Source organism: Spinacia oleracea, chromosome 4, assembly GCF_020520425.1.
Source record: "Spinacia oleracea cultivar Varoflay chromosome 4, BTI_SOV_V1, whole genome shotgun sequence".
NCBI classification, from domain to species: domain Eukaryota; kingdom Viridiplantae; phylum Streptophyta; class Magnoliopsida; order Caryophyllales; family Amaranthaceae; genus Spinacia; species Spinacia oleracea.
In genome coordinates this window covers 117,681,793-117,700,128 of record NC_079490.1, presented here as the reverse complement: position 1 = coordinate 117,700,128, position 18,336 = coordinate 117,681,793, and the positions used below count along the sequence as shown (strand labels likewise).

Genomic DNA, 18,336 nt, shown 5'->3' with positions numbered 1-18,336 from the left:
AAGCCATTCTACCACAAGGGCCCCCCACACCACCTAGTGTCTTTAAAATTCCATGTAAGTTTCCTCAATTTTAGAATTATGCCCATGTTGTCCTCACTTCCCCATACCAAAAAGTTTGTATGGAAGTACCAAACGTCTATCATATATCACCAAACGTATTGGATTACCAATGATCTAACGATTATGGTACCGTATGATGTACCATATACTATTTTCCAATATAACTACGTAATATGTTTCATCCCAATAAGATAGTACCATCATGATTGTACCATCTCAACAAGATGGTACCAATGTTTATGTACCAAACAGTGCTTTATCGACATACTTGTCTAAACACTCCTAAATAATATGTATACTCTTCGTATATGTGCCATATTATTTGTAACTCAGGAGGGTTCATTGTCTTACAAGTATAAACTATCATTTACAGGCGAAAATTCCTGGTTCCAATTCCCGAGCAAAGCGTAGGCTTTTCAAGTGATTGCAGAAAATGAAAATCAACGAGGTAATTAATTATTAATAATGAACAAATTTAGCATCTCATAATTCTTTAATAAGTAAGTAATGTCTTCACTGCATCAACAGAGGTATAAGGCATAATCCGTCATTCTAACCAGGTCTATTAATTTTAATTGTGCATTCCACAGATAAGAACCAATCAGTGGATTTTGCATTTCATAATTCTTTAATACACAATTTTGCATATCAACTAATTTTGCATTTCATAATTCTATAATCCAAAATTCTAACCATGTTATTGATAATAAAATTCTCATTACATCAACGGTTTCACATAATTCACCTACTTAGGTACAAAACCAATGAAAAAGCTAAACAACAAATTGAAAGTTTGAACACTTGTTTTACAATTTTCTCAATCCCTTTTAGCTGCTCCGTAACACCGTGCATACCTAATTGAACTAGCGACGACGGTACCATCGTCCCAGCCTTAATCAAATTCTGCTCTTCCACCCACCGGAACCATCCGCAGAATCTACATTTGTAGTACAATTTCATTGGATTTGTCGTTGTTTGAGAAATCCTGAGTTCCGTTATACAGTTTGGACAATTGAAGCACCTTATTGTTTTGCACCATAGTATTTGTTGAGCACCGACGCCGCCGACGTTTGCCGGTGGTGATGTTTGCGTGGTGGAATTAGTGGACATGATTTTCCGGCGAAAGGGATCTAATTTCAGTTGGGTTGTGCAATTGTAATTGGGTCTCCTTAAATAGGGGTATATGGTGAAGCTTCCCAAAGAAGCTTTGGAGCCTTGGGCGGAGTGGAAAAGGGGGGAATTTTCCCGCCCACATGTTTGAATAATTTTGAAAACAACTATTAAGGAAAATTTACTATGGTGGAATAGTAAATTTACTATGGGTTGTACTAAATTAGACCCAGATTCGATTCCTACCCTAAAATTTACTATGGTGAACATTTACTATGGTGGAATTACGTGTCAAGCCACACGCGTCTACAGTAGGAATCGAATCCGGGTCTGATTTAGTACAACCCATATCCGATCCATACCCGTTCGAGTTAGTTATTCTAATTCCCATTTACTAAATTCAAGTTCATAATAGATTAATAAATAAAAATTATATGCGTTTTTATTCTAATATATAAAATTATATTGAGAAATAAAAAATAAAAAAAAGTATGTACGAACATTAATACACTTTGAAATTTTTTCAAGTCGAATTTGCACTCGGATTCGGACTCGGGTCAGAATCGAGTAGGAGTGTCTGCGAACTCCATACTCTGCCAACTCCATACCCGATCCATATCCATTCGTTACCTAATATTCCAATTAGAGGTACCCTAAGATTAGCTCAACCCTAACATTAGATCAAAGTAAGTGTGCAATTTTTATAAATAGTATCATGTAACATTAGTGCAAAATCATCCGTAACACGACTAGGGACCTCATTGCGTACGTACGCGGAAGCTACACTTGTTTCATAGTTTCATAGCCTAATAAGTTTAGTCGTTTATGCATCGACATTCGCAATCGTACTCCATACGTCGTGTACGTCGTATGTTGATTTATGCAATGCGGTTCGCAATCGTACTCCATACGTCGTGTACGTCGTATGTTGATTTATGCAATGCGGGCGAGGCACTAGAGTCCTTTGCATCAAATACATAGATTATGTACAAAATAATATTCAAAGACTTTTTTGTTATTTATTAAACATCTAACATCTAACTTAGTTTTATTCCTAGTAAACCCCAAACCCTAAATTACTATTTCATAGAGTCGACTAAACCTATCAAGTGTTCTAGAGATACCTAACCCCAGGTATTTTTGTTAATGTATGTAATAATAGTATGTAATTACGTAAATTTCAAACGTTCTCACAATTTGTATTAAATATATGAAAGCACACACAATTTGACAACTGCCTCATTTGTTCAAATGTGGTAAATTACCATAACCCTAAATTACAATACGGAGCAAACACCAATACCATACGATGTTGGTATTCTGTATAGTATTTTGTACATGCCATTTAGGTTTAAATAGGTACCAAACAATCTCAACAAAGCCAAACATCGTACTTTGTCGCACTGGCACCCACTTTCCCAATTAATGCACCACAACTACACATTGTCTGACCTACAATAAATAAATAGCAGGGGAAGGAACTAACACAGCATTAACACTCATTATCGTTCTGCATTGCATTAGATCTACCACTACCGTCCTTCAAATTGTCATTCATCCCCTTGCCTAAACAACACAATATTTCATACAACATGAACAAATCTAGGGCCATTTCATCAAGATTAGCAGAAAACCAAGTTTTGGGGGGGGGGGGGGAGGTAGCCGTTCAATAATTTTTCACCCAAAGTGCGTTTTATATTTCGACCACCCTCGTTCAACCAACGTCCCAGAAATTAATTATAACACCACTTCATACTTTGTGGACACCGAAGAGTTGGAAATGGATTTGGTTGTTCCGGATGCAATTAAATCCGACTTAACAGTCCAGCTGAATGCCATACTCAATCACACACCATACGACCCTCACTGCTTCCCGTGTTCAGTTATGGTAACCGCAGATGGGGTAGCTTCTCTGGCCCACCACCCACTTATTACAGACCATCCTCACATGCATTTGGGTTTTTGGGCGTATCTAGAGTGGTGTTCCAACCGGCTTACTACACAAGTGTCCTGGGAAATGTACCCTAATGATCTTCTTGGTGTGATCGATCCTATCCCGGATGTAGATGTAGACGATCTACCTGTTTATAGCTTCCCTAATTTCGGAAGCCACGTTTTCATTGCGTCAAACACCAACGCCGTGCACGTAATGCGGGTAGAACACTTTTTCTACGGATTACAAGTTAAGGTGGTACCAAAGTGTTTATGGGAGCGACGCAGAACATATACAGAAATATGCTTGGAGGGCCAGAAGGTTCAAACAGGCGGCTCCACCGTGATACCCCGGGGGACGATGGTCATTTTATGGAACGCACGATCCATGGCAAGGCCGTCGTTCAAGCACCTGTTTCTTGAGTTGTTTGCAACCCACCATCCTTCACTCATTGTTGTTACTGAAGCAAGGATCTGCAATAACGACTGTAAGGAGCTGCTTACCCTACTACCCGGAAAATTCCACTCTACCATATTCGAGAATCACTGTGGAGGGGTAGTCCTTATGTGGCGAGTCAACGACTTATATGTTGACTTCAAGGAATCTGATTTCGATTGCGATGACGACGCGCTGTTTGACGTTCTGTTCGAGGTAAACATTATCCCTTTTTTTAACCAGTCGATTGTTTTCTATAAGGTTTTAATACTTACGGTTAGTCATAATAGGTGACCATGGTAGTTTATGGATTCACAAGTTATAACACTCTTATTTTCGTACGTAACTATAGTCGTTTGATAAGTTTAAAGTGTTTGGTATAGCTTTACCATATGTCGATGTTCCATCATATATTATTGGTACTCAAACTAGGACAAATCAGACGTGGTACATTTGTTTTGGTACCAAACAAGATTTAAAAGAAAATGAAGGGGTTATAATTGAATTTGGCGCAATAACTCTCTCGGAGTGTGCCACCACCACCATAAATATGTTTGATACCGACCATAAATATGAAACCACACCCATTTTTCTGTTGCGGTTCAGTAATTCCTTCCGTAAGTAAAGCACCACTAGAGGAAAAATCCTTATAGGTTGCTCATCAAAGGTTGCCCTTATCAAAACAAGAGCAACCTTTAAGGAAAAAAAAAGTAAAAAAAAAAAATTAATTAAAATCTTAAAATCTCCCTCCAGTTTAAGCGCAGCCTAACCTAAGAACTAAAAAAAAAAAAGAAAAAAAAAAAACTGCTCTCTCCTCCCTCAGCCAAAGTCTCTCACAGCTCTTGCAAACCATCTCGTGACCGGCGAAGGCACCGCCGCACCGACTCTCTCCTCCTTCTCAGATGACCGGCGAAGCCACCGGCGAAACCACACTCACCCACTTCTACTTCTCAGTGTCGCCTTTCTACTTCTCGCCCACCAATTTTTTGCCGCAGTGCCGCAGTGGTAAGCTTCTTCTTTTGTAGTGTAGTGTTTATTGACCTTTTTCTAAAGATCTTGTTCAAGTTTAATTTAGTTTTAGATCTTTTGTGGGGTTTTTCTTTATACGCATTACAATTTAGGGTTTGTTGTATGTTTGCTTGATTTTAGAATTACTTGTTGCAATTCGAAATTCAGGGTCCTCTAAAGCTTCGAAGTTGATTTTGTATGTTAAACATGTCGATTATTAGAAGGATTTTACATTAGAGCCTTAATCTTAAAATTCTCTCCAATTAGGTGGTCACCATTACTGGTAATTTCGGCTTAATTAAACCATTGTATTTCTTCACTATTAGGAACCTTAATCTCTTAATTTTATTTCAAGTTGAGCTGGTTAAGTATGATATTATTTTGTTTTATCTCTTATTAATTCTGCCATGTTTCTCTTGGTAATAATTGTTAACTAGAATAAATAATTAATTATAAGTCTACAAAGTAGAAACCACAAAGTTTTAGGTGGAAATGCAGAATCTTTATTTACAACTAATGAAGAAAAGAAAAATAACAATGAATCAGACAAGTCAATCGGGAAAGGGAGGACCCCAAATTTTGCTGATCATTTGACTCCAGCTGAAAAACTATGTATAGAGCATAGAGAGCAGCTTTATGTCCATAACTCCATAAGTACTAAAAAAATATCTAAGAGTTCCTATCATGACCATCTAGATGACTCCAATCAGTATCTAGCCAACTTAGGTGAGCATTATGACATTCCTAAAGTGTGCTCTCGCTAAGTAAGTATCTTGTTTATTTTCACATTGTGAGTTAAATGTTATGTCCTTGTACATTTCGCAGTTACACCTTACTTGTTTCTAGTTGTCTGGTTGCTAGGTATCGCTGTTCTTTGAATCATTAGTATATCCTAAGCTACCGCTGGTACTTTTTTTTAAATCCTTGATACCAATTTGAAGGAAGAGCTGATGAGAGCCTATATCTCAGCAATACTACCTCAGTTACAAAAATGTTTAGTATCCAAATATGGAAGAAGATTCTTTTATGTCCTGTCTGAATACCTTTCATCTAAGACTAATCACAATTTTCATCTGATTTTTTCCTTTGCTGCTAAGCCCAAACAACCATATCTGTGTGTTCTATGTTTTTGTAGCATGTAGTGACCCTTTGACTAGCTTATAGAAAATTATCCTTTATCTGATACTTCGTATCTGGAAGCTGCCATTGTATTCTGTTTTTTTTTTTTTTTTTTGAGAACAAATCATGTCCAATTTATATCTGAAGAGAATCAGCAATGTCTTTACTATCTATACACTATCAAAAAATTTAAACTCCTTGGTAATGGATTTTCGGTATGTAATGGATTTTCCGAGTGTTTTATTTGTTAGCTGGTTGTGAAGGTGTAGTTGTTATAACTGTTATATATGTTTTGACCCTATATTATTATTATATCTTCATTGTATTATGCCTTGTGACTTGCACTTATTTTTGTTTCTAGATTCTTAGGATTGGATTTTATGAGATTGTTAAATAGGAAATGCCACCATATGCTGTTGTTGAAGAGGTTAGTTGTTACTCACCTGTGCTACTTGAGTCATGTCTCATAGATATACCTTTTACTTTTTGGGATTTGATATGGAGTAGATATAATTGCATACTGTTGGATCGTTAGAGTTACTAGCTGGAGATGACTTTTTTGATATTATAATTCCTTTTAGCTAGTACGTGCATCCGTGCTTGCAAACAATGGCTATGTTTGTGGTAACCTGAATGCATGTGCAACTGCAGAAGGTTGCATCATCCGGTTTCAAATTTTCTTGGTGAAATTAGAGCCTTTCTTATTTGTTCTGTAGGTTCAGAGTTTCAGACACTTGTTCTTACTACTAGGCTGTATTGCAGATTGTGAATCTTGCCAAGTTTGCTCTTAGACCAGGTGCAGGGAACATGGTGAATGGGATACTCCGAAAGCTAGTTTCACTTAAGGTTCATGTCTTTATTAGCAAAGAATTCAGTTGCAAGTCTAGGTTTGACTACTTATCTCCTCTCCTTTCTCTCTCTTTATATATCAAAGTAAGAGTAGGCAGAAGGATCAGTAGCCGATCTGATCAGCTTCTGATCTGATCAGCAGCAGATCAGCAGCAGCAGATCAGTAGCTGAACAGGTCAAAAGCTGATCAGATCAGCAGCAGATCAGCAGCTGATCTGAGCAGTCTCTAATCTGATCAGCTACTGATCTGCTGCTGTTGATCTGCTGCTGATCAGGTCAGCAGTAGTAGATCAGCAACTGATCTGATCAAAACATCGAATGCTAGTTATGATGATTTATGTGATTGTAGAATTAACAAGTAATGTGGTCTTGACTAAAACAGGAGTTTCCGCTCCCAACTCTTAACTCATGAACCAAAATAGGAATTATTAACCCTTTACATGTTTAAAATACTTAGTATTAGGTTATCAATCCTCATTCTCATCTACTTTGGTCAATTTATTCACATTTAAGGCTCGTTAGATCCTTACATGTCATATTTTGAAAAAAATAGGAGTTCCCGCTCCCAACTCTTAACTCATGAACCAAAATAGGAATTATTAACCCTTTACATGTTTAATATACTTAGTATTAGGTTTCCAATCCTTATTCTCATCTACTTTGGTCAATTTATGCACATTTAAGGCTCTTTCGATCCTTACATGTCATATTTTGAAATATAAAAGTTGTTTTCGCTCCCAACTCTCAACTAATGAACCAAAATAGGAATTATTAACCCTTTACATGTTTAAAATACTTAGTATTAGGTTGCCAATCCTCATTCTCATCTACTTTGGTCAATTTATGCACATTTAAGGCTCTTTCGATCCTTACATGTAATATTTTGACTAAAATAGCCGTTTTCGCTCCCAACTCTCAACTAATGAACCAAATTAGGAATTCTTAACCATTTACATGTTTAAAATACTTAGTATTAGGTTGCCAATCCTCATTCTTATCTACTTTGGTTAATTTATGCACATTTAAGGCTCGTTTGATTGTTATATGTCATATTTTGACTAAAATAGTCGTTTTCGCTCCCAACTCTCAACTAATGAACCAAAATAGGTATTCTTTTCAACTAATCATATGAATCATGAAAAAGGTTTAGAATTTGAATATAAGTTAATTTGTTGATAGTTGGGATCGAAAATGCCATTTTTGGCCATAAATGACCTATATCGACCCAAATGACCCATACGCGTGCATAACGAACTTGAAATGAGTTTCATAAACGTATAACTAATCATATGAATCATTAAAAAGGTTTATAATGTGGAAATAGGTTCGTTTGTTGGTAGTTGGGATCGAAAATGCTATTTTTGGCCATAAATGACCTATATCGACCCAAATGACCCATAGGCGTGCATAACGAAATTGAAATGAGTTTCATAAGAAAATAACTAATCATATGAATCATGCAAAAGGGTTAGAATGTGGAAATAGGTTCGTTTGTTGGTAGTTGGGATCGAAAATGCCTTTTTTGGCCATAAATGACCTATATCGACCCAAATGACCCATAGGCGTGCATAACGAACTTGAAATGAGTCTTATAAACATATAAAAAATCATATGAATCATGAAAAATGTGTAGAATTTGAATATAAGTTCGTTTGTTGATAGGTTGGATCGAAAATGCCATTTTTGGCCATATATGACCTATATCGACCCAAATAACCCTTAGGCTTGCATAACGAACTTGAAATAAGTTTCATAAACATATAACTAATCATATGAATCATGAAAAAGGGTTAGAATGTGGAAATAGGTTCGTTTGTTGGTAGTTGGGTTCGAAAATGTCATTTTTGGCCATAAATGACCTATATTGGCCCAAATGACCCATAGGCGTGCATAAAGAACATGAAATGAGTCTTATAATCATATAACTAATCATATGAATCATGAAAAAGGGTTAGAAAGTGGAAATAGGTTTGTTCGTTGGTAGTTGGTTTCGAAAATGACATTTTTTGCCATAAATGGCCTATATCGACCCAAATGACCCTTAGGCTTGCATAACGAACTTCAAATGAGTTTCAAAACATATAACTAATCATATGAATCATGAAAAAGGGTTAGAATGTGGAAATAGTTCGTTTGTTGGTAGTTGGGATCGAAAATGCCATTTTTGGGCATAAATGACCTATATCAACCCAAATGACCCATAAGCGTGCATAACGAACTTGAAATGAGTCTTATAAACATATAACTAATCACATAAATCATGGAAAAGATTTAAAAAGTGTACTTAGGTTCATTTTTTGATATTTGGGATCGAAAATGCCATTTTTGGCCAAATATGATCTATATCGAGCTAAGTGAGCCTTAGATGTGCATAAAGAACTTGAAATGAATCTTAGTACACTCAGAAAGTTTTTTTCGCGACCAATATAATTTCTGTTTTCGCATATGAAACTTAATTTAATTTATTGGTTTGCATGTACGTTGTTCTTTTAAAGGTTTTCACAACTCCAAGGGAGGGGCCCTTCACCAAAGAGGAGTTGGATGAAGTTCAAGACAAGTGGGCTACTTACTTCAACGATTGTGAATTACCCTCAGTGTAATAATTAGAGCATGCTTGTAGTTATTCGTGACTCTTACATTATTTTGTTATTTATCGATTTAATTAATTACATTTGAATTAATTCGGAAATTTTATTGGAAATTTAAAATTTATATCATTTTTGAGGAATGTCAAGATGATGTTTGGTGAAACAGTATTCTATAAATTATAATGCAGGATTTTATATTGCAAAATATCAGGAATTATATTGCAGATTTTTTTAAAAAATAAAATAAAAAAATAACTCAAAAGTTGCCCTTGTTTGCAACAAGAGCAACCTATGTACAACTTATAAGTTTCCCTTATTTCAAACAAGAGCAACTTATGTGAAGCTTATAAGTTGCCCTTGTATGCGACAAGGGCAACTTATAAGATTATAAGTTGCCCTTGTTAAGGGCAACCTTTGATAATTTCACAAAAGTGACCCCCCCATATGTTGCCCTTGCAATTGGCAACCAATAAGCCTATTTTAAGGGCAACTTATGATGTTTTTTCCTCTAGTGCACCCACGACAAAAGACACAATGTTTAACTTCCAAAAATCCATATCCCAGAAAGTTTTGAACACCCAAATTGGTAGTAGCCGGACTATCAACTATCACCCAAGAAATATCATCCTGTTCAAACATTACCCATCAAAAATTGTTCCAGATCTAGATTATAACAACACTTTCTTCTTCGTCGACAACGAAGACTTCCACCGCCAAATCTGCATACGTGACGCGGTTCAACGTGACTTAAAACACCAACTACGAGACAAGATGCTCCAGCAGTCCTACAATATGGAGAGCTTCCAATGTGAAATCATGGCATCAACTGATGGAAAGGCAGTGCCTCCACACAGACCGATAATCGACGACCAAAGAGATCTACATCTGGCTTTTTGGGCGTTTTTAGACTGGGTTGCAGATGGTCTCCGAGCAACTGGATCTTCCATGTTATTCCCTAAAGAGTTAATTCCTCTAATAGACCCGATTCCAGGTATTTACATAGAAAATCTTACACCTTATAGCTTTCCAATTTCACCCAGTCATGTGTACATTTCACCAGACGCTGACAGTGTCCATGTAACAAGTGTTGAATCGTTCATGTACTATGTGGAAATAGATGTGAATCATAAAATCCTTTGGAGATTGAATCGCGAGTACGTACAGATGACCTTGAAGGGTGAGACAACAAACTACGGAGAATACACGACGTACATCCCTCGAGGTACGGTCATTGTAATTTGGAACTCTAGGTCTATGGCCCGACCATCTTTTGAAAACGCGTTCAAAACCCTGTACGATGCACACAAACCTTCTTTGCTTGTCATAACACAATCAAGGGTAACTTGGCAAGATTGCAAACGAATTGTTAAGGAACTCCCGGGGAACTTCAAGTGTACCGTTTTCCAAGATCTAAATAAGTGTGGAGGGGTAGTAGTTATGTGGCGACAAACAGAATTGGTTGCGAAGTTCATAGAAGATGACATATGTCCTAATATGTTTAAACTCATTTGCAAGGTAAATTTTAGTATGTCCCCAGTATTTATGTTAAGCAACTACCAAACTGTATAAGATTCAGATTTCATTTTACGTTGACAACATATTATACAAATTGGTACTGCGTAACATTTACTCTGGTACCAAACTAGAATTTTTACAGTTTGTTTTTTTCAAACCGCTTGGTATGTATTACGAAGTACTTATTTAATACTAATGAATTACCTCATGATTGTATGTTTTTGCAGCCGGTTTTCAACCCTCCGACAAGGCCCCCAAAGCTACAACTGGCTCGAAAACTAGAACTGTAGCCAGCCATGGTGTCACCTGGAACCACACACCAGCAGTTATGTTGTGTTATGATACAACGTAACAATTTTTCCCCGGCTATTGTGTGTCTGGTGTGGAAGATTAGGTGAAACTAATTTTAATGCGTTTGTCGGAGCATGGTAAGTATGCGAATTTGGTTAGAACAACAACATTATGCATTATAATTAGGGGAGTAGGCTTTTGTATAATTATTTTGTCGGTCTAAATGTTATCGACGTTTCTATGCCATGTAATATTTTAGTAATGTTTCTATGCCATGTAATATTTTAGAACCTTTATTTAACAATTACCGGATACTCTATTATCGATCTTAACTTTTAAGTCCCAAATTTTTATGGTACATGTTTCTATGCCATGTAATATTTTAAGTACTGTTCACCAGTGTTTTCAACATGTAATATTATACGCAAATGGAACGTGCATGATGAAATACCTATGTAATGATCAAATACCAAATGCAAAGTACCAAACAACCTATTAGTATTTTGCTTTGGCACATTCGACAGGGGAGTATGGTAGTCCAACCAAGAGTACAACATACATAGGAAAATACCAAACACTTTGACAAACCCATTTACATTCACCAATAAAGTACCAAATACTATGCCATACCAAATACATTAAGTACTAAATACATTAAGTACTAATTTATGAAATACCGATATTGGGTGAAGGAAAGAATGAATTCTGTTGCAAGAATACAAGAGTTTAGTACAGGAAATAAACCAGACTTATTAATGACCAGAAAACACGATCAAGAATTTTAAATAATACCTATGAGGGATGTAACCAATATTGTACAACATGATGAAGACCTAGGTTCTTAATTTTTGCTAAGGTCATGACATCCGAGGAGGTCTTGTGTGAATATTTGATTATGATTATGGGTGCCATGATAAACTTGATTGGCTTGCAAAGACGGATTGCCTTGCAACATGGGATAACCGGTTTTTTGAAAATGTTGGGGACCACCAAGGCAGGACTCATTCCCACCCACCTGAAAACCCTGCTCACTGTTAAATACACCTTGCAAACACTGATTCCCGGTGGCTTGATAATTTCCAGTACCATTGCTGGTGAAGTACCTAATGGAAGCAGCATTCTGGGATAGCTGAGCCCCATTACAGAGTTGTGAATTTTGAGACAGTTGCACTCCGCTGTGGTTTTGTGACATTTGAGACAGTTGCATTCCGCTGATGTTCTGCGACATTTGCACTCCATTAAGGTTTTGGGATAGTTGAACACCGCCAACCTGTTGGGACATATGAGGTCGTTGTGCAATTGGCATACTAGGTATGTTTGGGTTCAATACAATCCCGCAAGGATCTTGGGACGACATAATCACATCAGCCCCCTCAGGAGTCATACGAATCCCACCAACAGACATTTGAATATGTGTCTGTCCTGGTGTTGGGAACAAATTTGTGGCAACTCCTCCACCAGCTCTACTGCTGGATGACTACAATATTAAAAAAATCATATTCAGAATGAAGTAGGCTCATCAATATTAATGTGTTATATAAAGTGTAATTAAATAAGTCACCTGGTAGTGTTGAACAGGGAACCCATTGTTGTAATTCTGTTGCGGGTATAGCATACTGCCTCTTACAACCCCTTCACGTTGCTGTGAATCAGCAGCAGCATTACTTACCTGGTGTCATTCAAAATAAAAGTCTTTCAAAACAACCGCAAGGACGACAATAACATATTTTCCAAAAACTAAAATACGTTCTCTTTGACTCACATGTTGATTATGGCCACCCCAACCAGGAGAGAAGGGGTTCTGTGGGTGAACATAATTATTTTGTTGATGTACCAACACAGCCCCCCTGTTTTGATTAATACTTGGTTCTGGATTGACATCAGCAACTACGTTTTTGCTTTTCCTCACTTGTCTCTTTGCCGGTTTGTTATTCTCGCCTGGTTGCAAGAATCGTTTGTCACGTGTCCTGTGAGCCTTGACACCACCACGCGTATCAGGATCTTTTATACTTAGTATCGTGGTTGGAGTGGGAGTCTCTCCAATGCTATTAGGAGGTTTGTTTACGGACCCTGGAGTTGTTGGTCCGTCACTCGCCTTTCTCTTCCCGACGGAAGATGGTCCACCTCCTTCATTATCACCAACAACTGCTGTTACCACATCACTTTCATCCAGCCGTAACACAATATTCATAATGCCTTCAATCACCAAGTCCAACTTCTGCTCAGAAATTGAACCTCTAAGAGCAGCGGGTTCCACCGCATTCATAATCTTGTCATAGCGCTTAACTTCATCTGTTTTCTCCGGATCATGGTAAGCAACCTTCACAAGAGTGTGCTTGCGTTGGATATCCTTCCTTCAACGATCAACAATGTAACCGGCTGATACAGTTTCGACGTTCTCCACGTCCAAAACCTTAATGATGTGCCTACAAACTATGCCATGGCACTCAAAGTGTTTGCATTCACACTTCGCAAAACAGGTCTCCTTGTTGAACAATACAATATAAATACGCTTCCGGCCACCTAGTGAAATTTCCTTTTTCAAGAACTTTGACCATATCCATACTTTGTCCGACACAATATGCTCAACCTCCTGATAAGATATTATTTTAGAACTAACAGGTGTTACATAACATACCCGCATGCACTGTATCTGGACTTCAACAAACTTTGCATCCGTGTATAGTTTCTGGAACTTTCTCTCCACAGCAAACTCACCAATCAAACAACGAGTGAACCGACAACAGTTCACATCAGCAGCTTTTTCATCGTTCGCCCTACTTTCCATAGCCTTGCAATACCTAGGAGCAAACTAATATAACCTCGTATTCTTCTTTAAGTACCCGTCGAAAAAACTATTAATACTTTCTACCCTCTGGGTCGTCTGCATCCCTGCCCAAAATATATGCTTCACGTAAGCTGGGATCCACATTTCTCGTTGTTTATACAACCCTGATAAAAATAACAACATGGGTGACTTACTACCTAAACAAATGAAGATGTACAGAACGTTGTTTGAAAACCAAAATAAATATGCAAGTTGTGTAAATGTTAATCATGTACCAACTGACGATGTACTTTGAAAAAAAAGGGTTGTTTACATCTTACTCATGTACCAAATTCAATTCATTAAGCAGTTTGGTCCACTGAATTATAAAGGATTACCATCAAAGATTTGCAACTATTAGACAACATATATAACTTTTGCGAAATCATTGCACACCGTTAAGCCACTTATAGCTTTTCTTGGCCTCCTCAAGCTTAAAAGTTTTGACAACTCCAGCCAGTCCTCCTCGAATTCTTCGGGGGTCAAACTATTGTATATGACATTCTGTAAGGCAACTTTGATTTGGGGAAAATCAGTCAACGATCCCAATTTGCGGCTAAACTTCTGCATAATATGCCACATACACCAACGATGTCTGGTTTTAGGCATTGGCATTGCTATTCGAATTGCCTTCCTCATAGCTGCATCTTGGTCAGTCATCATTGCAGCTGGAGGTTTTCCCCCCATACACGACAACCATGACCTGAAGAGCCACACAAATGTTTCCGCATCTTCATGGGAAACTAATCCCCAACCAAGCAATATAGTTTGACCATGGTGATTAACCCCTACAAAATTCGAAAATGGCAACTCGTACTTATTTGTTAAATACGTAGAGTCAAAACATACAACATCCCCAAAATACTGATAGGCAGCTCTGCTTCGAGCATCAACGCACATTACGTCCTTCAACTTCCCTGTTTTATCAAGCCGGTGAAGATGGAAAAAATTTTGGTTGTCCTTGGTCATTTTATCTAAGTAATTTATCATTGCAACAGCATCCCCATCTCTAAGCCTTAGTCGCATCCTCTTATTTAAAATATTGTGCATATCTTTCTTGGTGAAACCTATATTCTCTACCCCATTCCTTCTGCCCGCTAAGTTGTTGAAAATATGTGCAATAGGGGCCCCTGAATCGTGATCGTTTTCCATCTGTTTCAGGATTGTCTGTGTTATTCTCCTCACCCGAAACATCGAAATATGTGTTGACTTGGTAGGCGTAGGAACATGGTTAACGTGTTCATTCACAACAGTCTTCACAACCCAAAAGTTCCCATTACGAGCACCGTACAACATAATAGGGCAACCACACTTCTTCGTCTTCCTCTTAACAATTGGTTCCTGAACACAGGTGACTGTCTTCCCATTAACCCTACGCCGGTACTTTGGCCTTCCGTGACACTCGCACCTCCATACATAGGTCCTGAGGGAATTTGATTTCCCTGTTTCATTGTCTTTACCCTGGCTCCTATTCCCTCCCATACAGACCACACCAAAACCTTGCTGCTCCCCATAGGAACGGTAATATTCGTTCAAACCTTCCCAATTGTCAAATGTCATTCCAACAGCAGGGCTTGCAATAACAGGACCAGTTGTCCTCTTCGTAGGAGTCGTATAAACATCCTTATGGTTCCCCCCTACATCAGCCCCAAACCTACCATCATCCCCATCACCCCCGCCAGTTATTAGATTCTCCTTACCATAAGTGTTTCCTACGTCCACAATATCTTCTTCATCAACAAAAACATCTTCTGACTTATCATCATTCAGGTCATCATCATTTTCAATAAATATTTCCTCATCTATTTCATCTCCGGCATCATGTGATTCATCAAAATCATCATCAACCAAGTCATCCTCCTCCCCACTATCATCACCTTCTACCGCATCACCTAATTCCGCATCACCTAATTCCGCATCACCTAATTCCGCATCATCTCGAACTACTTCTTCATCACTATCACTTGCCCCATCATATTCCTCAAAACCATCATCACTACAAAAATCCCCTTCATCATCCAAGAACTCATCCTCCCCATCATTTTAACTACCTTAATAATAGCACATACAATGCATTAATTTTGGAGATTCGTACACACTTCTAATACCAAACTTGAAATTTTTTTATACATATTCAGTTTGGTATCAATAACTATAAACAATTTAGTCAACAACAAATCAAACTTCTCAATCTTTCAGACAATGCATGCCCTCTAAATCTCTAATCATTGCAAGGTTTTCCACATTCATTAACTACCAATTTTACAATAATTCAGCATTATAAGGCTAAACCCTAAATTAATCTCTAATGATTGCAAGGTTTTCCACATTATTTAATTACCAACAAAGTTAAACCCTAACGCATTATAAGCCTAAACCCTTACTTAATCTGTACTCATTGCAAGGTTTTCCACATTAATTTATTACCAAGTTCACATTAATTCAGCATTAAAAATCCTAAACCCTGCATTAATCGCTAATACCTTGCAATGTTCTTCCCCAATTCAATTTTGTCATTAATATACCCTAAAACTTCCCGACATTATTTGAATTGAATACGAATACATACCTGGTCTAAATGCAACTTTCTTTTGCTACTCAAGACTCCTTCTTCCTCCATGGATGCGACTTATCTCTTAGGTTAAGGAACCAGATGCAACATTATTCGGAAAACCGATTTCCAATTACCAGATCTGAAAGGAGTGAAGAAGTTGATTAATTAAGGAACCCAGATGTAATTTGAAGGAGACCCGGTTACTAATAGAAGGAAGGAGTAATTATTTACAAAATGATTGTGAAGAACTATACCACTTTTTGCCGCTCAACTTTCAGCCAAATCTTTGGCGCAATTCATCAATATTTCACTCTCTCTCTAGAATTCAGTAAATGCAAATGGCGCTAAACTGAGTATGCTATTTCCTTTTATTTTTCACACACCTTTTACCCCACTTTTGGAGAAACTAATATTTTAATGCTAGTATACCATTTAAATGGTATACCTAGTATAGATCAAGACTTCCTCCCTATCCACTTCTATTATCACCGAAACCCTAGCTTCCCCCGTTGGATACTTGACGGAGCCAATTCAGATGGAAAGTCGGTGGAAAACTCCCTTCTTCCGCCACCCATGATACCAGGTACACCGCTTGCCCCTACTTCATCCAAGAAACCCTCTTCTCCCGCGCCACCGCCACCAAGAGACCCCTCCTCGAGGAAGACTCCGACGATGATACCACCGACGATTCACCGCTTCACACCATAAAGTCTGCCTCAAAGCCCGCTATTGAAACCCCTTCTACCGCCTCCAAGCCCAGATATAATTCTACCGTCACCGCTCTCGCCGCCGAGAAACGCCCATCGGAGACAGAACTCAAGAACTCTTCTAAAAAGCAGAGAAAAGAGAAATTGGGAAGTGGGAAGTGGGGCCGCCCATCAGAGTTAACGATGAATGTGGAGTCATCATCATCGCAAGCGCCGAATTTTCTGGCCAAAGTCGCTGAATCTTAAACTTTTGTGGGACTAGATTCTGCTCTTGAATCTTAAACCCATCACCATTTTCACTCTGTTCTTGTTGGGGTTGTTCTATCTTTTTGAAATTATGTGGGTTTATTTGACTTCTTTGTTAATTTTATTCCCAAATTCGATTTTGATGATTTTTTGGGCATGCTTTTAGGAATTTGGTTTTATTTTTGGGGTTTCCATTTTGTATAGATTTTTTTTTCCTTGAAAAACAGATGAAGGCTTTTTTTATTCTTTGATTAATTTTATGAAATGCGCATTGAATCACTAATTAATTAGTAGGTAAAATAATCATCTTAGAATGCTTATGAAATTAATGACACTTTGTTGTATTGCCTTATTAATCGATCAGGATTTCTGTTCTTATTGTGTTAATCAAATGTTTACTTTGTCGTGAGCTATGGGACTCGGACTCTTCATCCGACTTTAAGTACCCTTGTCGTATCTTCGATACTTGGACAATATTTTGATCTAAAATAATGATTTTTTTTCACAATTTAGCTTAGTCGTACACTTGGACACATACCCCTATCCAACACTATTACCTGAGTCCAGTAACATAGGTCATAACTGTAATTTTTTTTTATTGATTCTACTCTTTAATTTTATAGTGTATATTAGTATGTACAGTTCTTTTATCATAAAACAAAAGAATTGTGAAACTTTTGTGTTATTTTACGAAAAAGGAAAATTGCTTTTTTAGAAGTTTCATGTTCTCATACTTGGTACCCTCTAGCTATTGACTTATAGGCTGGATGTTTGGATGGCATAGTGTAAACACCTAATTCCTATCTCCCCTCTGGGATGATGACGATACCATTATCCTTACTAGGCGGTTGGAGCAACTCCGTGCGGTAATCCCAATTGCTAAGAAAATCTCCAAAATACAAGATCCAAAATCCAATCCCCGAGGCTGTTCCCCTTTAGGAACTCGGTACAAAATACAACATTCAAAAACCAATTTCAAAATCCAAGTACACTCTCCTCTAGTAGACCATTCCATTGGTTTTAATAGGCCTTTTCAACTCAAAATCATATAAGGCAAGTCAAATTCGGGTGCCGACCCACAAAACCGAGCAAGC

General features: G+C 37.7%; 1 protein-coding gene across 1 annotated transcript; it reads right to left on the bottom strand.

The window, feature by feature from the left end:
* Window positions 1–14,092: 14,092 nt before the first annotated feature.
* On the bottom strand, window positions 14,093–16,355 carry LOC110798925 (protein FAR-RED IMPAIRED RESPONSE 1-like). The gene is made up of 2 exons (XM_022004121.2): window positions 16,305–16,355; window positions 14,093–15,766 (listed from the first exon to the last, which is right to left on the bottom strand). The coding sequence occupies exons 1-2, from the start codon at window positions 16,353–16,355 to the stop codon at window positions 14,093–14,095; spliced, it is 1,725 nt and encodes a 574-aa protein (XP_021859813.2).
* Between the last annotated feature and the right edge of the window lie 1,981 nt (window positions 16,356–18,336).